This window comes from Arachis ipaensis, chromosome B08 (genome assembly GCF_000816755.2).
Source record: "Arachis ipaensis cultivar K30076 chromosome B08, Araip1.1, whole genome shotgun sequence".
Lineage (NCBI taxonomy): Eukaryota > Viridiplantae > Streptophyta > Magnoliopsida > Fabales > Fabaceae > Arachis > Arachis ipaensis.
In genome coordinates, this window is record NC_029792.2 from 43,404,932 (window position 1) to 43,428,029 (window position 23,098).

At 38.6% G+C, this 23,098-nt stretch overlaps 1 protein-coding gene across 1 annotated transcript; it reads left to right on the forward strand.

Annotated features, from left to right (window-relative positions):
• LOC107610991 lies at nt 13,439-17,327 on the forward strand. Its single transcript, XM_016312962.1, has 2 exons — nt 13,439-13,657; nt 16,677-17,327. Exons 1-2 carry the CDS (start codon nt 13,439-13,441, stop codon nt 17,325-17,327), a joined length of 870 nt encoding a protein of 289 aa, XP_016168448.1.

Consider the following 23,098-nt stretch of genomic DNA (forward strand, 5'->3'; position numbering starts at 1 on the left):
TGTGCTTGAAGCTATCTTGGAACATCCACTAATGCTTGGTTCTCCATTGTGCCCCAAGATTCCTTATTTGTTGCACCAAGTGTTGATAGAGTTCTTCACAAGCTTGGGGCTCCCAAAGTTGATCCTCGTCTTGTGATCTGGGATCCCACACTTTGTTTTGACACCTATCTTCAAGTTGATCATCATGATTCTAATTGGGTGGCATGACCTTAGAATTCTCAAAGAAGCCCCCAAACAACTTCCTAGACCCTTGCAATTGGGTTCTACACCAACCATTACTATTCAACTTTGAACATGCAACTATCATGAGCTTAGAATGATATTTTCAATCACTAACCATCTACCTTTTGCTCTTAAAGCCACAAATATGTCTAAGTTGACCATCCATCTCAAGTAAACCATATTCAAGGAGAATAATAAAGCTTGAGTATAAGTAATTTACCCACTTGAATGAAAGAATGGATGGTGGTGGCTTGGGAAGAGGTATCTCCAATGTGCTAGCAAGCTTTACTCCCTTATGTTCTTCCTTGGTTGTCTCCATCTCTTTACAAACTTCTTCAACTTCAATCCTTTGTTCATCAATTTCATCTAACTCTTCTCCGTCACTCAAATCATAGATGGGAGGTTGAGAGAAATCTACCTCCACATTGCTTTCCATCTTATTGGGAGAAGGTTCTTCAAATTCAAAGGATTCACCACCAAGAGGATTGGATGCATGATCTTCATCACCAAGGGAACTCAATTCTTGCTTCATTCTCTCAAAGTCTTCATTCAAATATAGTTTTGGAGGTTGTGCACTTTCCTCCTCAACATCCAATTCAATAGCCTTGGAGAGGTTCTCTTCAACTCTAGGTTCCCAAGGAGGTTTCGCATCTCCTAAGTCTTCAACCACTTCTTTCTCTTCTTCAATGATCATAGGCTCCTCCAATTGTTCTAACACAAAGTGGCATTTCTCATTCTCCACTAGAGTTTCCAATCTCTCCTTCATGCTATACTTTTCAATTGATTCTCCACATGTGACCATGGGAGTGCTTTGAGTGCTCAAATATTGGGGAGACTAAAATGCTTACTACCTTGGTCAAGGTAGTCACAAATTCTAGTGTCTCTCTTTGAATTTCTCCTTGCCCTTGAAGTACAAGGCTAAGGATTTCATCCATTGAGGATTGGGGTGGGTAAGAGGGTTCATTGTCTTGGAGAAAGGGTTCATAATAGGAAGGTGGTTCTTCTTGGTAAGGTGGTGGTATATATTGAGGTGGTTCTTGGGAGTAGTAATTTTGGAATAGTGGCTCCATGTATGGCTCATGTGGTTCAAACGGTAGTTGGTATGGTGGATATGGATCAAGGTCATATGGAGGTGTTTGGTGAAAATAGGCTTGTGAGTGTGGTTGAGGTTCATGTTGAGGATATGACTCATAGGCATATGGTGGTGGTTCTTGAAAGTCACAAGGAGATTCACCATAGCCATTGGGTTGGTATGCATCATAGATTGGCTCTTCTTCATAGTGCATTGGTGGAGGTTGTTGCCATGAAGATTGATCATATGCATATGGTTCCTCCCACCTTTGGTTATCCCATCCTTGATACACATTCTCATTACAGTCCTCATTTCCTATAACATAATTAGAACCAAACTCATAGCCAAAGTGAGAATTCATGATAACAAGAGAAAAGGAAAATAAAATCAAATAAGAAACAAAGAAAACCAAATCCTAAAACTAGCAAGAGCTATCAAAAGCAAACGTATTCACACTATTCACATATATACAATAACCAATAACACAACATCATTGCAATTCCCCGGCAACGGCGCCATTTTGATGAGATGGACTTTTGTATGGTTTAGAATTCACAAATGAATTCTCGTTGCAAGTATAGTTTCTAAAGCAACAAATAATCCTTTCATACAAAAGATTGTTTGTCACAAGTACAAATCCCTAAATTTATAAACCGAAGTATTGGAACCTCGGGTCGTTCTCCCTAGGAATTGCAATAAAGTGTCTTTGTTATTGGTTATGAAATATCTTTGGGGGTTTTTGAGGTAGGAGACAAGAAATGTAAAATGCAATGAAAATAAACTAACAACTATGAAAAGCTCTTGGCAAGGTTATGAGAATTGGAAGTCCTATCCTCATTATCCTCCTCAATTGTGATGAGAATTGTCCATTGCTACCACTTAGTTAATCTCTAACCATGGAGAAAAGTCAAGTGGATGAATCAACTTAATTCCACAAGTCCTAGCCAACTCCCAAGGGAAAGACTAGCTTTAGTGGTATCCAAATCAATTAGCAACTTCTAATTGTCAATCAACAAAGGAATTAGATAACTCAAGCGTCACTAATTACTCTACCTAGGCCAAGAGGAACAAAATCTATACTAAAATCCAACCAAGCATTTTATCAAACACTTGGAAGTCATAAAAGGAAAGTAAAAAGTGCAAGGAAAGTAAATCTACACTACTCAATTGCAAGAAATCAAACAACAACAAATCAAATGAACAATAAAGGAACATGAAAATATAAATTGCATTGAAATAAAAATAGAAGAAACAAAAGTGCATGAACATAAAAGTAAAGGATTACAAGAATTAAATGCAAAACTAGAGAGTGGAGAAGTAGAAGAAGAATAATTGATAAAGGAAAAGTAAATCAAAGCATGAAATTAAACTAGATCTAAGAGTTCCTAATCTAGATCTAACCTACTCCTAATTCTAGAGAGAAGAGAGAGCTTCTCTCTCTAGAAACTAACTAAAGCATCCTAAAACTAAAATAAAACTAAACTAATGACTAGATATCTCATCCCCCTTCAATCTTTGGGTCAAATAGCATCAGAAATGAGTTTGATTGGGCCCAAAATGCCTTGAAATTCGCTGGCCACTAATTTGCTTTTAATGAATCACGTGAAAATCAGCGCGTGCGCGCCCCCTTAAATGTGATGCAACTATAGCAAATCTTATATCATTTTGAAGCCTCGAATGTTAGCTTTCTAACGCAACTGGAACCGCATCATTTGGACCTCTGTAGCTCAAGTTATAGTCGATTAAGTGCGAAGAGGTCGGCTTGACAGCTTTTGCGATTCCTTCATTTCTTCATGAGTTCTCCATTTTTACATGCTTTTCCTTCATTTCCTTGATCCAATCTTTGCCTGCTAAACCTGAAATCACTTAACAAACATATCAAGACATATAATGGAATCAAGGTGAATTAAATTTAGCTATTCTAAGTCCTAAAAAACATGTGTTCACTCTTAAGTACAATTAAAGGAGAATTTACAAAACCATGCTATTTCATTGAATAAATGTGGGTGAAAGGTGATAAAATCCCTTAAATGAGGCATAAGATAAACCCTACAAATGGGTTTATCAATACATCACAAATAAAATAAAACATGTACATCATAAATGAAAATAATATGTAATGATTATTAAATAAGCAATGCTAATTTACTATTTAACTATATGAATACAATTGGCAATTAAGTAAATCAATTTGCAACAATTAAGTAAAAGAATTTAAATAAATTGTACATGAAGAGTTTGTCGTTTTCACTCATTGTAGATATTTTGGCATTAAGTATTTGCATATTCTTTTTTCTTTTTTTTATCTCTTTTTTGCCATTACTATAAGAAAAATGCTCAATACTGTTGGATTAGCATGTGACGTTACCGTCGGGTTTACCGGCAAATTTGATAATAAATTTGTCGGGTAAAAAAGTTATTGTCAGATGAAATTTTTAGATGGTAAATTTGCTGGTAATATTTAGAGAAAAAAAAAGATAGATTAGCGCGATCATTACCGTCAGAATTATTGCTCAATTAATGAAACGTTGTGTTTTGGTCACGCGTAAATTAAGGGTGACAAATGGGCCAAAACTGTAAAACCCAAAAAAATGATGAATAATTAATTAATAAAATAAATATGAGTAAAGAAGATTAAGAAATTAGAATTTATAATTTGGAGAATGAAAATATTTAGAATACGAATTAAAGCACTAATCTTAAAGGATTTGACCCAAAATTAGACCAACAAGCTAAAATAATTGAATCGGGCTTCACCAAGCCCAAGCTCACACTATTTAAACTCACAATTCACCCAAATTCAACACCAATGCCCCCATTTTGACAGAGAAACTCAATGGTGAAGACTAAAGAGAGAAGAGAGTGAGGAGGAGAAACTCTAACTCCATACAAGTTCAAACCTCCATAACTTTTGCTCCAAAGCTCCTATTGACGAGCTGTTTACCACCGTATGTTCGTCTTGGATTCCTCTTCATTTCTCTGTGATTATTGAAGTGAGTAAATTCGAAATCTTTTCCTATTTTTTGAATTTCTCTATTGTTTCACATTTTTGAGTACATAGTGTTGAGATATTATGATTTTGGTTCTTTAAGGATACTCCAGTATGGATTCCAAGTGGGTTCTATCCTAATTTCAAGTAGGTTAAGGTAAGAAAGCCTAATCCCTTCATTATCCATAATTTTAAGTAATACCCTTGCTTGAAATGTGAATTAAATTGGTGTACTAGATTAAATGAATATGATGGCTTACTTTGGTTGAGTTGTGTTGCGATTTTATGGCTTGATTTAGTTGCGGAGTATTCGTGGAGGCTTGATTGACATTGGGTGAACCTTGGAATTGCCGGAAAGGGGAAGGATTCAAGGGTGTGAACCGTTGTCAAAGAGGTACGGATTTTAGTTTCGAGTAGGCATTATGTATTGTGAATACCTAGGTTAATTGCCCCTAAGATAGGATTGAATAGAATTGGTTGATGTTGTATTAATTGTTGTGATTTGTGAATTGAGTGGTTATTGAGTGATATAAATGTGCATATGAATGAGTGGTATTGGATATGAGTTGTGATATGCTTTATTATGATGTCAATTGGTATGAAAAATTGGGCCGGAGGCCGAGATAGGGTGAGATGTCCCCTATATGGTAAGTCACGTTATGTAATGAATATGCCATGAGTGAATTGTTGTTGGATTTATAAAGATTTGGATGTATGAGTGTTGGGCATAAAGTTGTGAGTGGACATAGTTAATGAACGATGTTGAATGAGTTAAAATTGTTGTGATTAGGCTTGGAATAGTTGAGACTTGATGATTGAGTATTTGGCATGTTTAGGAATGGTAATTGAGTGATTTGAATAAAGTTGGATTTGAGAATTTGTCAAAATGAGCATTGTACAATATTTGATAAAAATGAGTTTTTGACCAACTTCGACGGGCCATAACTTGGGCTCAAAGTTTGGAATTCAATGAAATTTGTCTTATATTAAAGGTGGTGATGAAGCTTTAAAATGGATTAAGAATGATAGAAAACTAAATTTTAATAGAGGAAGTCATGAGTGATTAAAATTGGTGTTTTAAACTGAATTCTGAGAGTTTGTTGAAAACAAGAATTTCTAGTATGCGTGCCTATGCACACCATGGTGCGTGCACACTGAACAGAACGGGTAATAATGCTTGTGCATACGCACGACAGGTGTGCATACACATAACAAGGTGTGCGTATGCATGACGGTGTGCGTACACTATGCCCTGTTTTTGTGAATAAACTCTGCTTTTGACTATTTGGCCTTCTCAGCTCGCTTGTAAACCCCTATAACCCCTAAATAAAACCCGATAACTCATTTTTAAACCCTGGATAGGGTATCATTAATTCCAACGAATTAAATTTAATTATTTCCAAACTAGCCACTTAGTTAACCGGATGAGACATTGCGGGGTGGTGGTTTTATTCTGCCCGCAGTGAGGACGAAGGTTCTATCCTGCTCATGTGTTAAAGGAATTGACAAATTGATAAAAGATTGGGGTTAATGAACTTAATCTTGGAGAATTAATAACGAATGGAGGCTAATCTATCTAATAATTTAAGGATTTGATTAAAGTTAATGATTAATGATTGATTGTCTGGGTAAGATGCAAAGATTGTGGTTTGTCTTACTTGCTCCAGGTTGAGAGTTGAAACACCTGAGTAAGATGTCAGGATTGTGGTTTGTCCCACTTGCTCCGGGTTAAGTAAGGGTGGTCACCTGATTCCGTCCACAATAAGGACGGTGGTGTTATCCCGTTCACAAAAAAATAGAATCGATTATTTTTATAAATTGATAAAGAAACAGCCATTAATGAGTTTAATAACTTATGAAATTACTGAAAGACACTGATAATGACTAAGTAAGGCCTGATTGGCCGGATTGACAAAGTCTGGGTGATATCCTACTTGCGTACTAGTTGGTTATTGTATTGGCACCTACACTAGGCAAGGACGATGGTTAATCTCACTTGTTTTATGGTTGCGAGATGACTTGGGGAAGGTGACAAAATGGTACTCCCAATGAGAAAGTGACAAGGCACTTTTCCTCTGAGACAAGTGACAGGGCACTCTCCCTCTGAGATAAGTGAAAGGACACTCTCCTTCTAAGACCAGATTGAAATAAGCTGAGAATATTTTTTTGGGATCTCATGGGTTGTTTTTTCCATGTTCTCTCTGATTGCAAGGTGACATGACACTCTCCCTCAAAGACAAGTGATAAGACACTCTCCTTTTGAGACGAAACGATACCTCTAGTGAAAAGGTGACAGGGAACCCTCCCTCTGATATGAGACCGGCTTGTTATAGTCTGAAATATGTTTTTCCTCCTGGAGATGGACAATCTAGAGACAATGTCCAAGTTACCTACCGCATGTGTCGGGTTCTGGCAGTTTAATCGACACGTGAGCTCATGATTAGTAGGATAGGCATACATCATTTGTATTTCTGTGTATTGATTGGGTGTGCCTCTTGTATTTAGTTTGCCTTGTTAATTAATTGTATCTATATGCTACTTGACCTAATTGCTTTATCTGTTCTCTCTACTTATGTATTCTTTGTATTGCTTTGTATGAGTTTGAACAACTGAGAGGTCCCTTATGCTGGCGATAGTGACGCTGAGGGCTGTTCTTGATGTGATGTTAATAATTGAATTATGGAAATGAGTATCTATTGATATTTGAGCTCCCTGAGTAGATGCAGTGATTCGCTCCACTTGCTCTGGATTGAGAAATTGAGAGTACTAAACTTGTATTGAGACTGTTAAGATTTACTAAGCTTGTTGAGAAAAATGATGTTAATTAGTACTATTGAGACTGAATTTTGTTAATATAAATGGTTAGAGACTGATAAAAACTAGAAGGGTTTAATACTACAATGAACAATAATGATATTGAGAGGATTAATAACTTAGTGTTGGAAAGAATTGAGATTAGAGACAGTTGACAAGGACTAAGACTTAGTAACTTTACTCTGTTTAGATTAGAAAGGACCCTAGGCTTGAACCTTGAATGATTGGAGTATAGAATTTCCTAGTAGGTTCGTTCTTTTACATCGTCTCTATCTAGAATTGTTTCCCTACTGAGAACCCGAAAGGATGATGTTCTCGGCCGTTTTGGGAATTATTTATTTTCAGTTGTAGGATGTAAAACACCTCGTTGAGCGTGCTAGATTCTCTCTGGAAAATGAAGATTTTATTTTGGGACTTGTATATTTTGTACTTAGCTATATTTGTTCTCCACTTTTATATATTGTAACTGTCGGCATTTGAGTGTGATGCGATTATTGGTTATATCTTTTTTTTCCAAACTCCTAGTTAAATTATATTTTTCTTCAATCTATACATATGTATTTTATTTTTAGAGGTTGTAATACCTCACACCTCTAACATATGACTACAACATAAGGTTTTGTGTGGTAGGATGTTATACTATGGTATCAGAGCAGTTTGTTCCCGTAGAGCCTGAGGGTCGGAATGACTATGCTTCTGAGTATACTTTGGGTTGTCTGTACATGCTATTTAGAATGTCTGTTTGACATATATAGCATAAATGTTCATGAGTATACCTTTGAAAATTTGAAGCACTAGGCTTAAGATATTAAAACTGATAACATTGATATCAATTGTTCGATGTGGACAAGACCCAAATGGCATCTCGTGAACGTGAGCGAAGTTATCCGATTGATTTTTATGGCTGCTGTTGAGAATATGACTGCTGCTATACAAGCTACTACTGATAGGTTGGGACAACAAGTTAGAAATAGGAATGGAGGAGAAAATGAATTTGGTAGTGGAGACAACCAAGGAGTTAGAACTCGTATAAATGAGTAAAGGTCAATGAAGTTTAAATAGAGAGATAAAAAGATTCAAAGAGATGTTTGGTTGATGTGGGAGAATGATTAAGTTTTTAATGGCAAACGATTAGAGTGGCGCAGCGGAAGTGCAACGATTTTTGGTGGCCTTAGGGCTGTTATAATGTGAAAGAGAAATTTTGGGATATGAGATTGTTGTGAGGATTGATGAAACATCAAGAAATAGGAGGTGTGAGCATGTGATTTATGTTACAACGAATTGACTTAAACTAAGGTGTTTAGACGATGCTTATTAAAGATAGATATTGATGCCGTTGAGTGATTGATTATTATATTGAGTTACCTCTGTAATGGCTATGCCCACGAGAATGGAGGATTTATATTGAATTTTGAGTAATGGATAATTTGAAGTTAGTTTGGGATTAATTTGGTGACACTGAAATTAGGTGAGTTATTAGGCGAAAAGTTAGATGGAGCTAATGGTGAGACAAATGAATATGGCTTAGGCTTGGATTTAGCATTTTGGTTGGATTTGAAATTGATTAGCATTCGATTGTGATTATGATAAAGGGAATTCATTGGTTGTTTATTATGTCAAAGTTTATGACTTTGTGCTTGAGAATGAAAAATCTGAGTAGTACCCAGATTGAGGTTGAAGGTTATGACTTTGATTGAGCTCCTCATTACAATATGATTATTGAGAATGAAAATTTTAATGAGAAGTGATGAATAAAGATTTCGTTGTTGTTGAAAACTGAAATGCAAAGTTATGATCATGTGTGAGTGGTTGATGGCAACAGAATTGCGAGAGCCAATACTCCATTGTGTAGGTATGAGGTTGTAAAGTCAAGCCTGTTAAGTCCCAAGCTAGTGTCAAGAGACTTCGCAGAAGGAAAAGTTTTGTTAGTTGAGGTCGCTTGGAGTCAAGCAAGCCTTGAGGAACATACATGGAAATTGGAGACAGATGTGAGGAAGAATTATCCGTAATTATTCACAAGAAATTAAATTTTGAGGACAAAATTTTTATTAAATTGGGTAGGATGTAAAACTCAGAAAATTAATGAGTAATTAATTAATAAATTAAATATAAAAAAATAAGATTAAGAAATTAGAATTTATAATTTGGAGAATGAAAATATTTAGAATATGAATTAAAGCACTAATCTTAAAGGTTTTGGCCAAAAGTTGGGCCAACAGGTTAAAATAATTGAACTGGGCTTCACCGGGTGATGGGAGAAAGTCGGTTAAGAATTTCTAAAAATTATTTTCTAAAATAACGTTGTAGGCACAGTCTTAACTGACGTAATTCCCACTATCAATTTAGTATTGTGTCACAATTAAGAATAAATAACCGGGAGTAGAATCCTGGGTCATTTCCCAAAGAGTTGACACAATGATGTAAATTAATGGTCAGAATTTTTCTGAATATTTTTGATGTTGAGAATGGAAAAATAAATAACCATAAATTCAAGCAATGAATAATAACAAGAGGAGTTATGTATTTAATAAAAAGGTCTTGGCTGGAAGTAAAAATTGGAGTTCCTATCCTTGTTGATTTTCCCAAGTATAATAGTAAGAGTTTATTGCTTCCACTTAGTTATCCTCTAACTAATGAAGGAGAAAGTCAAGTGGGTAACACTAACTCTGATTAACAAGTTCTAGTCACTTCCTGGGGAAGGACTAGAGTTAGTCAAAACTGAGTGAGCCAGCAATTTGATAAAGCCCAATTTTGTGGTTTATATTGTGTAGAATTTGAGAGGTTTTGTCAATATTTTCCACACTTATTCATTTAAATTGCATGGTTTTGTGTTCTCTTCCTAATATTGCTTCATGATGAAAAACATACTTCTTTTGCCTTAAAATTGCCATATTTTGATCCTCTTTTATTACCATTCGATGCCGTGATATGTTTGTTGAGTGACTTCAGAGTTCATAGGGCAAGAATGGCCTAGAAGAGAGAATGAAAGCATGCACAAGTGGAAGGAACATAAAGATTTAGATTTTGAGAAATCAGCTGCGACGCGCACGTGCACCTCACGCGCACGCGTAGGTGCAGGAAGCTGGGTATGGCGCGCGAAGGGTGGCGCATCCGCGTGGATTGGCGAAATCTCCATCAACGCGCACGCATGCTTGGCGCGTACGTGTGGATCGCGAAATTCAAGCGACGCGCACGCACGCATGACCCGTACGCGTGACGAGCAGCACGTGACCTCATTAAAGAACTCGTGCCTGGCGATTTCTGAGGCTCAGCAGGGCCAAATTCAAGCTGATTCTGCATAGAAAAGACCCAGGAACTCAAGGGGAAAAGGGGGGATCATCCATTACACACTTAGACACAATTTTTGCTAGTTTTTGGTTCTTGTTGTTCTAGAGAGAGAAACCCTTATTCCTCTCTAGATCTAGTTTGATTTTGATCTCCCATTGCTGAAATTCTGAATTGAATTTTGTTAATTGCTAGTTATGATTACTTGATTTGAATTTTCTAGTGTAATTTTGCTTAGATCTTGTGTTGAGTTATGTTATCTTGTTACTTCCCAAATTTTCCATTCATGTTATGAATATTGTAGATCTTGAATTCTATGAGTACATTGATGTTTTCTATGACTATTAGTGTTAATTGAGTTGTTCTTTATGGATAATTGTTAGTGGGTCCTTATAATTTCCAATTTAATTGCAATTTGAGTATGTCTTTTGTTAATGCCTACCATGTGTTTGATGAAATGTTTCCTTTGAATATGGAGTAGTTTTCTTTACTCTTGGCCTAGGCTAAGAAAATTGGGTAAACTTGAGTCATTGGGTCTAATGGATTTGGTGATTTGAGAACCCTTAGTGGTCAATTTGATAACCATTGACACTAGCCTACTACTAAGTTAATTAGTAGCTAGGTTAGGGCTTATGGATTGATGTTGACCAAGCCATTTGATATACTTCAAGTATAGAAGTAAACTTAATAAGCTTGGTTCCTCACAATTGTAAAGATTTAGTTATTAGACAAGGATAGTGATCCCAATTCCCATGCCTAGCCAAGAGTTGCTTTTATTATTCATATTTGAAACCCAAAAATCTCAAGTGCTTAATCCTAGTTATAGTTACTTGTTTAGTTTTAGAGTATAATCATATTGGATGTTCTCTTATTAGTTTGAAATGGCTCATGCCTTGCTTTAGTTACTTGATTTAGTTTCTTGCACTTTAAGATTTCTTGCTTGATTAGTCTATTAGTTAATTTCTGGATCATGACTTCCAACCCCGGAATTCTAACCAATATTGATTCACATGTTTGCCCATTCTTTGTGAGACGACCCGATGTTTGAATACTTTGGTTATTTTTATTGGGGTTGAAATTTGTGACAACCAAACCCTTAAAATTTGATTCGAGGATCATTTGTCGGTTGAGGGTTATACTTGCAACGTGAATATTTTGTGAAATTCTTTACCGACGATAGCCCACGCTATCAAATTTTTGGCGCCGTTGCCGGGGAATGGTTGCAACGTATGTCTTAACATTGGTTATGTGAATATGTGAATAGTATAGATAGTTTACTTGCTTTCAATGTTGTAGTTTAGATTTCTTTTATGCATGTGCTATGACTTCCAAGTTTGATGACTCGGTCTCAACCGAACTCTAGTTTAGCCGAGCTTGACCTTGAGATTGAAAGAACTTTGTTGCACACTCGGCAAGCTAGACGACGGTTGGACTATACGGCTAGTACTTCGACCTCTCTTGAGGAACATACCGAATCACTAGATGGCACCAAGAGTGACTTGGAGTCCGCTACTTCTTATTCTTCTGTTGGCACCACTAATACTTCTTTGCATCCCATAGGTGAACCATACATGGCAGAGCCACGCCGAATCACCTTGCATGAGCAAGGAGCTCCGGATATCATACTCAACCCTTTGCAAGTAAGGTATCCCAATCTTGACCCAAACTTTGAGTTAAAGAATAGCTTGATAAATCTACTCCCCAAGTATCATGGGGTTCCGGGTCAAGATCCCATCCGACATCTAAGAGATTTTTAAGTTGTTTATTCCACGGCTCAAAGACATGGAGCCGATGAGGTGGCTATTATGGTTTTTTCCTTTCCCTTCTCCCTTGAGGGGCAAGTGAAAGTGTGGTTTTATTCGCAACCGGATGAGATTGTGACCAATTGGGATTTCTTGAGAAGAGAGTTTCTAGACAAGTTCTTCCTACCGGAGAAGACCGATTATATCCGGAAGGAAATCTCAGGTATAATGCAAAAGGACCAAGAGAGTTTGTATGAGTATTGGACTAGGTTCAAGAGGCTATTGGAATCTTGTCCACACCATGGATTGGACACTCATTTGCTTATCAGTTATTTTACCAGAGGTCTTGGTGCAGAAGATAGAAGATTGCTCACTGCCGCTAGTGGTGGTTCCCTTTCCAAAAGTAAGACGGCGGGAGAAGCTTGGAGCTTGATAAATGATATTGCCGAGGCTACACAACATGTAAGAGTAAGGAGCAACCCTCTCAAGGGTGTGGCGGAAGCATCCCCTTCCGAAACAAGCTTAACCAAGGCGCTTGGGGATATGACCAATATCCTTATGGAGATGCAAAAAGAACAAAAGGCATTCTACTCCATCCAAGCCATCCAAGCCCCACCCCAAGTTGCTCAACTTGAAGGTCCTCCTAGAATTTGTGGTTTATGCTCTAGCACTACACATTACACTGATCAATGCCATCAAATTCAAGAGGAGTATGCCCTTGCCGTGGCCAATGTGAATTATAACAACCGTCCACCCTACCCTCCTCAAGGCCAAAACAACTACTCTCATATCAATAATTACAATCAAAGGTGGAGAAATAATACACAAGGGAGTAATCAAAATCAAAGATGGAACAATTCTTCTTCTCACTACAACAACAACCAATCTTCATCCCAATACCACCATAACAACAACAACTACTAAGCCAACCAAAATCACCGCAACCAAGCATCCTATCAAAACCAAAACAACTACACCAAGTACCAAGCACCATATCAAAGACAACAATCCAACCAATCCTCCTCCTCTTCCACCAACCAAGTTGATGAACTTAGGGCTACTATGGAAAAATAAGAAGAGAATAACAAGGCTCAATTTAATACCTTGAGTACACAATGTGGTAGCATGAGTGCTCAAATAGCCAATCTCACCGATATGATTTCAAAGTTGGCCATGTCCTCCTCAAACAACAACACCAACCAACCTTCAAGCTCTTCTAATCTTTCATCCCAACCCCTTCCAAATCCAAAGGTCGGTCTCAATGCCATCACTCTACGGTCAGGAACTACATTGGAGGAGATACCTCCTAGGGTCATGGAAAACATTCATGAGGAAGAATTAGTTGTTGAAGTTCCACATGAAGAAGAGGAGGTAGACACAAGGCATGAGGAAGGAGAAGTAAGCCTTAAAGAACCTAAGAGGAAGGCTATAATAGATGAGTCTATTCATATCCCATTCCTTTCCATGGTAAAGAAGGCCAAGAATACTCTAGAATTTGATTTAAACATGCTTCAAGTATTCAAGAAGGTTGAGGTAACCATCCTACTTCTTGATGCTATTCAACAAATTCCGAAGTATGCAAAATTTTTAAAAGACCTGTGCACACACAAAGATAGGATAGGTGAGTTAGAGACATTGTCATTGGGTAGTTCTATTTCTTCATTGATGAAGCCTATTCCGAAAAAGTGTGGTGACCCTGGACCATGTTTGGTGTCTTGTCGTATTGGTGGATTTGCTTTCCATGACTGTATGTGTGATCTAGGGGCTTGCGTGAGTATCATGCCGCTTTCTATTTTTGCGCGGTTGAATTTAGCTCCATTAAAGAGGTCAGCGGCCAAATTTACCTTAGCCGACAAGAGTGTGATTACCGTTGTGGGAATAGCGGAAGATGTAATTGTGGCGATCAAGGACTTGGTGTTTCCAGTGGATTTCTATATCCTTGAAATGCCTCCAACAGATAATAGAAGCTCTTCCTCTGTTTTGCTTGGTAGACCCTTCTTGAAGACCTCTAAATTCAAATTTAGATGCTTTCACTGGCACATACTCTTTTGAGGTAGGAGACAAGAATATCAAGTTCAATTTGGAAGAAGCCATGAGATACCCTCCCGAAGAGCATTCCGTCCTCCGATGTGATGTAATCGATGAGGTGGTAGCGGAGGTACGAAGAGAGGATCACAACAAGTTGTGCTACCCTATTGTTGAAGAGACGGATGACCAAGAGGGTGAACAAGAGAAAGTTGTTGAGAATGAGATCCCGGAGCTTGATGAAAAGGAACCTCAACTTGAGGCAAAAGGTGAATTGAAGCCTCTTCCATCTCATTTGAAGTATGCTTTCCTAGAGGACAACCAAAGGTTTCCAGTCATTATTGCTAGCAAGGTTTCTAGCCAAGAAGAAGAGAGAAGCTCCTAGATGTCCTATGGAAGCACAAGAAAGCAATCGGTTGGAGCTTGGCTGACATTGTGGGGATTGACCCCCGCACATGTATGCATCGTATTTTTCTCCAAGAGGGAGCTCGGCTGGTGAGACAACACCAAAGAAGACTCAACCTGACTATCCTAGACGTGGTGAAAAAGGAAGTCACAAGGCTACTTGATGCGGGTATCATATATTCGATTTCTGTCAGTGAATGGGTGAGCCCAGTCCAAGTCGTCCCAAAGAAAGCAGGAATCACTGCGGTTAAGAAGGATGATGGTGAAATGATCACCACAAGAGTGCAAAATGCATGGAGGGTGTGCATCGATTATAGAAGGTTGAATGCCGTAACAAGGAAGGACCACTACCCTTTGCCCTTCATTGACCAGATGTTGGACCGACTGGCAGGTAAATCTCATTATTACTTTCTTGATGGATTCACTGGCTACTTCCAGATACATATTGCTCCTGAAGATCAAGAAAAGACCACCTTTACTTGTCCCTTTGGCACCTTTGCCTATAAAAGGATGCCATTTGGGCTGTGCAATGCACCTGCCACTTTTCAGCGGTGCATGACTAGTGTCTTTTCCGATCTTATGGAGACTTGTCTGGAAGTCTTTATGGACGATTTTAGCGTATATGGTACCTCTTTTGATAGTTGCTTGGAGAACTTGGCCAAGGTCTTGGAAAGATGTGTTGACACTAACCATGTCCTCAATTTCAAAAAATGTCACTTCATGGTGAGACAAGGCATAGTGTTAGGACACATAGTTTCTGACAAGGGCATTCTATAGACCCGGCTAAGATCGATGTTATTACCAGTTTTCCTCACCCCTCATCTGTGAGGGAGGTCCGTTCCTTTTTGAGGCATGCAAGATTCTATAGGTGCTTTATCAAAGATTTTAGCAAGATTGCATTGCCATTGTCGCGCCTACTCCAAAAGGATGTGGACTTTGAGTTTGATAGTGCTTGTGCGGATGCATTTGAGGAGATAAGGAGAGCTCTTACCATGGCACCAATTGTGAAGGGCCCTAACTGGACGTAGCCATTCGAGATAATGTGCGACGCGTCAAATCATACCGTAGGTGCCGCGCTTGCACAGCGCGATGGTAAGCTCCCTTATGTCATTGCTTATTCCTCAAAAACATTGGATGCGGCACAATCCAACTATACCACTACGGAAAAAGAACTTCTAGCCATTGTTCATGCCTTAGATAAATTCAGATCTTATTTGCTAGGATCCAAAATAGTGGTATACACAGATCATGCAGCTTTAAAGTATTTGTTGACAAAGAATGAGTCGAAACCTAGGCTTATACGTTGGATCTTGCTCTTGCTAGAGTTCGACATTGAGATTAGGGATCGAAGTGGGTCTCAAAATTTGGTTGTGGATCATCTAAGCCACCTTGAAAATCTTAAATATGACCCATTTCCGATTGATGACTCATTCCCTTTGGATAGTTTGCATGCTGTTTCGGATAGCTTTCCTTGGTTTACACTAATGGCAAACTACTTGGTTGCTAAGATCTTCCCTCCCAACTTTTCTAAACATCAAAGGGATAAGTTGAGGAGTGATTCCAAATATTACATTTGGGATGACCCTCACTTGTGGAAGAGGGGAGTAGACCAAGTAATTCGAAGATGTGTCCCGGAATCTAAAATCCAACCCATTCTTGAAGCTTGCCATTCATCCGAATGTGGCGGCCACTTTGGCCCACAACGGATGGCTAAAAAGGTTTTAGATTGTGGATTCTGGTGGCCAACCTTATTCAAGGATGCTAACCGATTCTGTGTGTCGTGTCACTAATGTCAGAAGTCGGGAAATGCATCCCAAAGGGATGAAATGCCTCAACAACCGATGTTGTTCTGTGAGATCTTTGATGTATGGGGTATAGACTTTATGGGCCATTTTCCAACTCAAGTGGGTATCTATATATTCTGTTGGCGGTTGGCTATGTATCAAAGTGGGTAAAAGTGATACCTACCTGCCTTGATGACGCCAATACTGTGATTTCTTTCATTAGAAATAATATTCTGTGCCACTATGGGTGGCCACGAACAATCGTGAGCGACCAAGGTTTCCACTTTTGCAACAGGAAAGTAGAGGCACTACTCAAGCGCTATGGGGTATTGCATAAGGTTGCAAATACTTATCACCCTCAAACCAACGAACAAGCGGATGTGTCCAATCGGGAGATTAAGCAAATTTTGGAGAAAGTGGTGAACCCACAAAGGAAGGACTGGAGCTCTCGGTTGGGAGATGCACTATGGGCATATAGGACAGCCTATAAGACCCCGTTAGGGATGAGTCCCTTCCGGATCGTCTATGGCAAGGCATGCCACCTCCCGGTGGAAATTGAGCATAGGGCCTATTGGGTGGTTAAGCAGTATAACATGGATTTCACCAAGGCGGGTATAGCCAGAAAATTGCTAGTGGAAGAGCCTGAGTGTCTTAGGAACGAGGCGTATGAGAATGCTCGAATCTACAAGAAAAAGACTAAGGCGTTTCATGATCACCATATCCTGAAGAAGGATTTTCAAGAAAGTGACGAGGTTCTCCTCTATAACTCGAGGCTCAGATTCATGCCTGGGAAGTTCCGTTCAAGATGGGAAGGACCCTTCAAGGTGAAGGAGGTAAAGTCCTATGGAATGGTGAAATTGTTTGACCCCCGAAGTGATACAACTTTCAAGGAGAATGGACATAGAGTGAAGAAGTACCATGGCTACAAACCATCAAAGGAGTTAGAGGTGTTCCTGCTTACTGATGCACCAAGAGGAAGTGAAGCTTAAGCGATTGATCGTCTAACTTAAGGACGTTAAAGACAAGTGCTTGGTGGGAGACACCCCACCGTGGTAAGATCTTCCTTTTGTATATTTTCTTGCTTCTAGCTTTAGATTCTTATGAATTTTATGATTTGTTGGTGTTGTTGAGTTGCTTAGGTATGCTAGCTTTTGTTGATTTTTTTGAATTTCTATGATATTCATGTAGATTGCATTAATCTTGGTATGGATGATTTGATGAAGTTAGAGAAAATGCTTTATTTTGAGTAATGCATGAATTTGTGAGTGTTTTCTTGACCATCTAACTTGAGTACCTGCCAAGAATGTGTTAAAAACATACCTTTCTCCATGTTGTAAAAAAAAGGGATGCACACGTACGCGTTGCTTGCATTTTTGCAAGTCTGAGCGCATTTTCTCGAGAGTTGTGCGAGCATTGCACATACAATGCACGAAACGCGTAACTCCTACTCACGCGTACGCACAAGGCACGCCCACGCGTCGCCTGCCCCAGGGAGGGGATGCACGCGTACGCGCAACTCCTACTCACGCGTACGCGTAAGACACGCCCACGCGTCACCTGCCTCACCCCCTATCCACGCGTACGCGCACATGACGCGTACACGTTGATCACTCTGCGTGCCATTCTTGGTGCGTTTTCCCGAGAGTTGCGCGAGCGATGCGCAAGCATTGCGCAAAACGCGCAACTCCTACGCATGCGTGCGCGTATGGGAAGCTCACGCATCATTTGTCCATTTGCTCACCCATGCGGACGTACACTTGACGCGTACGCGTTAGTTGCCTTACATGCATTCTCCCAGTATATGACACCCGAGACTTGCGCGAGCATTGCGCAAGCACTACGCAAAGCGCGCAGTTCTATTCACGCGTGCGCGCACTGTGATGCGTACGCATCCCTTGCCTGTTTCCCTACCCATGCATACGCGTGGGTGGCGCTCACGCGTCCCTCTGCTTTTCTTCACTCCACGCGTACGCGTGGCGTGCGCGCATGCGTCAATCCTCGAACGCAGGTAATGCACCAGCGCGCCCTGTTTTGAATTTTCTCTTCTCACCTCCCTTTTCCACTTTCTTCTTCCTATTCTCCTCTCATCTTTTCCTTTCTCTCTTTACCACTTCTCTCACCCACCACCACCGGCGACTTCAACCACCAGTGACCACCACCTCTGGTGGTCCCCACTTTCTCTCTCTTCTTCTCTCTCTTCCCTTTTCCTACTTGCACCTTATCTTCTCCATTCCTCTCAAGGTCATATTCTGTTCCATCCTCTTTGTCTTTACTTTATGCATTTCTGTCTTAATTGCATGTCTTTACTTTCTCTTATTTCTCTTAGTTGCACCTTATTTAATTTTCTCTTATTTATTTGCTTTCTTTCTTCTTCTTCCTTGCCGATTTCTATGGATGTTGGAATTGAGTTACCTCTTGCTTTGATGGGTTGATTTGTTATCTTTTGATTCCTTTGTGATTATGTGATGTTGATTTGAGTTTGGATATATCATTTTGGGGTATTGCACCTTTGCATGTATTCAATGTGCTTATAGTTTGAATGTTGCGCACCAAGTGTTTGATGAATTGCACCTATCACAATTTTAGTCAATTTTGATACTATGCTTTCAAATTGGTGCTCTCCTATCAATACACTTGCCTTCTTATTGTACATTGAGCTCATTGCACTCCATCTTTACCACTCATTTGTGCATACCCATGACTTTCTTCCTTAGATCATATTGCAAGAATTGTATTTCACCACTCTCTAACCCCACTTCATTCCTTTAGTATGCTTTATTGTTTTAGACTTAGACTAGGTAATAGATTTTCTTGTGCGTTTTATCTTTCTTGCATATGTCACCTGAAGTTGTTAGCAATGCTTGAGTTCATTCCTCTCATGCCTTACTTGCATGCCTTTTTCACTCTTGCATCCCATGTTAGTGCATTGCTCCGTATTTCAATGGTTGTCTTGCTTCCATGTTGCAGCTGTCATGTGATGCGTGGTTTCTTTGTTGATATAGAATTTCCTCAATTGAAGGAATTCTCGTTACAAGTATAGTTCTAGACCAACAAAGAGTCCTCACATACAAAAATTTAGTTGGTTGTCACAAATAATTAACCCCAATGAAAATTAACCGAAGTATTTGGACTCCGAGTTGTCTCCCTAGGATAACAATGTAATGCTTAGTTATTGGCTATGAAGGGGTAAAAAGGGGGTTTTTGGTTCATGAGATGACAAGAGAATAAATTTAGAAAAGTGAATAAAGGAAGTAAGATAAAGAACTCTTGGCTAAGACTTGGGTAATTGAGATCACCATCCTTGTCAACAAACCGAATATTGATAATCGTGAGAGGTCAACCTATTAAGTCTACTTCCTAAAAGCTTTAAGTACGTACGTTTACTCCTAAGCTTGAAGTATGTCAAATAGATTTGATCACATCCACCCTTAAGTCCTAACCTACCTACTAATTAACTTAGTAGTGGGTTAGCGTCAATGGGTGTCAAATTGATCACCATGGGTTCTCAAATCACCAAATCTATCATACCCAATGACTCAAGGCTGCCCAATTCCCTTGGCTTAGGCCAAGAGTTGACAAAACTACTCAAAAATTAAAGAGAGTATTTCATCAAACACATAGAGTGCAATAAAAGTAGGCATCATAAATTGCAAGAATAATAAAATCTAACAACTATTAAGTGCAAGAAAAGTAAGATCACAACTCAATTCATCAATAAAAAGAACATCAACACTAAATTGCATTAAAAACAAATCAAATCCAACATGAGTTCATCATCACAAAAGAGAGTAAAACGAGAAATTAACATCACAATTAAGAAAACCAAGATGTAGGAATGAGAAATTATAAAAGAAACAAGATGAGATCAAGTAATTAAACTTGAATTTAAGATAATCTACCCTAATCCTAACCTAATTTTAGAGAGAAGAGGGAGTTTCTCTCTCTAGAAAACTAACTAAAGGCTCATGTTGGCTAAACTAACTGCTCCCTCCTTGCTTGGACTTCAATTCTGCATGAAATACACTCAGAAACAAATTGGGCTTGGGCTTGGACAGCTCAGAAATTGCCCCCAGCTTTTTGCCTTCAAGTGGGCCATGTAAGAGTATTGGCGTGTGTGCACCATGTGCGCGTGCGCGTCGATTGGCAATTTCTCTATCCGCGCGGAAGCAGCATGTACGCGTGCGCGTCCATGGGCGAGATCACTTTTGCGCGTGCGCTCCTTGTGCGTGTGCGCGTCCTTTGATGCACTCCCAATCTTTGTTTCTTCATGCATTCTCCCCTTTGTATGCTTTTCTACTCACTTCTTCCATCCAATACTTGTCTTATGAACCTAAAATTACTCAACAAACACATCAAGGTATCGAATGGAATTAAAGTGAATTAAAATCACCAATTTTAGGGCCTAAAAAGCATGTTTTCACATTTAAGCACAATTCAAGGGAGAATTACAAAACCATGCTATTTCATTGAATAAATGTGGAAAAAGGTGATAAAATCTCCCAAAATAAGCACAAGATAAATCACGAAATCGAGGTTTATCAAATCTCCCCACACTTAAACTAAGCATGTCATGCTAAAATCAAGAAGAAGCAAAGGGTATTAACATTTATTCAATACAACTACTAAATGCAATCTATCTATATGCAATCTATTTACATGATGTAATGGCTTAGTCAAAATAAATCAATCTCCAAGAATACACATACAAGCACAAGGGTCAAGATATTAGCAATCAAACAAACCACAATTGGATTGAATCATTGAAAGAGTTCACAAACTTGCGAGAAAAGATGATCATGGGTGGAAACATGTAATTGAGCGATCGAACCCTCACCGAATGTGTATCCGCTCTAGTCACTCAAATGTATGGGGTTGATTCACTCAATTCTCCCTTAATCATGCTTTCCAAAATTTGTTTTTCATCTAACAATCAACAATTATTTCATGCATACATACAAATATCAAGAGGACTTCCCATAGGTTGTAATGGGGCTAGGGTCAAGGTATGATGCATATGGTCAAGTGAGCTTGAAATTTGAATCTTTGATTAACTTAAACTTCCCACCTAACCTATGACAACCTAAACAATTCTAAACAAGCCTAGTTATCCATTCTTCACTTTTCACACACTCATGCATTTTCTTTTTGATTACCACACATATGTATTGAATTTTTGAAAACTCAAACTTTGGGACTCTTTGTTCCCTTTTTTGCTGTAAAATAAAATATATATTTTTTTAAACTAAAATATATACAAGAACATCATTGCATATGGTTTACATATGATTAATTCATGAGTATGTACCCAATTCCTAAAAATTTTCAATAAAAACATAAATATACTTTTATCTCTACCCAATGTTCCCAACCTTCCCAAAATCAAGTAATGAACACTCTCGCTAGCCTAAGCTAATCAAATATCCAAACAAGGGACAATTATTGTTTTTTTCACTTAAGCTTGTAATGTGCTGCAATTAAGAACAAATGGGTTAAGCATAGGCTCAAGATTGGTTAACAATGGAAAATAAACGGTAGGCTTATTTGGGTAAGTGAGCTATTTGAACAATGGCCTCAATCATATAAATGCATGTATACACAAAGTAATAGATATAAAGAATCAAACAAATCAAAGGTTACAATCATAAGAAGAGAATGATGCACACAAGAATGAAAATAAGTGGTTATATATGATGTAACCACACAATTAGGCTCAAATCTCACATGCTTGTGTTCATCGCTCAAAACATGATCCACAAGTATATAATTCAAGCAAGTTCTAAAAAAAATTTTCAACCAATTAGGTGGTACCCTAAAAATAAATTTCTTAGAAAATTTCATCATATTGACTAAGCTTATTCTAATACAATGTTGTGATTTAGAAAAATTTTTTAAAAAAATTTTCTAGTTTATCCCTTTTTCAGTTAAAACACAATTCTTATATAAAAAGGGTCAATCCCAAAATGATCTAAAATATAAAGTGCAAAATAAAATAAGGTAGCAGAAAACATAAATAGATGTCCGAAAGTTCACCACATAAATGTAAACACCGGTCACGAACGGTGACCTCCCAACACTTTAGAATCAAGCATCGTCCTTGATGCTACTGCTGAAGCTCGAGATGGAGGTCAACAATCGCGCCGGGCTCCTCAGGCTCAGGCTGTGGAACTGGGACTGGCTGCGGCTCTGAATGTGGTTGTGGACCCTCAGGGGGCTGCTGGACCTCAGTGGTGGTCTGTGTCTCTGGAGATGCATCCTGATGGATCGGCTCCTCAGCCAGCTCCACCTTCTCATCCTGCTCGTCGGAAGCTGGAGAGTCTGGGAGGCAATGTGTATTATTGGAATTATTATATATGGATACTGATGTGAGGCAATGTGTATTTGGTGATTGTATCAGCCTTATGTATTGTTTGATTTGCCGTAAATGATTATGAATATTTGTTTGAGTGGATTGTTGGGTGGCTTTGTGAAATGAAATGCTTTTGAAGTTGACTCTTTTAAAGCTTTGAAAACGAATTTAATCCATTGGGAGTTGATTTGAGTTGAGTTAATTTTCTTGATAATGTGGAAAATAGAATATACTCTTGAATTCAGCCTGGTTTGCTTTAAATGATCTGGTTTGATAAATGACTGTTGCTAAACCGTTTCCTTAAAGCTTTAGAAATGAGTTTATTCGGCTGATAACGATTTGATTTTTGAAATGGTTTTCTTGAAATATGGAATTGGGATGACTGTTGGATTTGGCTTGCCTTGAAGTAATTTT

What these genes read in the sequence shown, in the direction of transcription:
- LOC107610991 (XM_016312962.1), top strand. Translation starts at nt 13,439, where the DNA reads ATGGAAAACATTCATGAGGAAGAATTAGTTGTTGAAGTTCCACATGAA. An exon ending in AAGTATTCAAGAAGGTTGAG is followed by an intron (nt 13,658 to 16,676) that starts GTAACCATCCTA and finishes GTATTGCATAAG; the next exon opens with GTTGCAAATACTTATCACCC.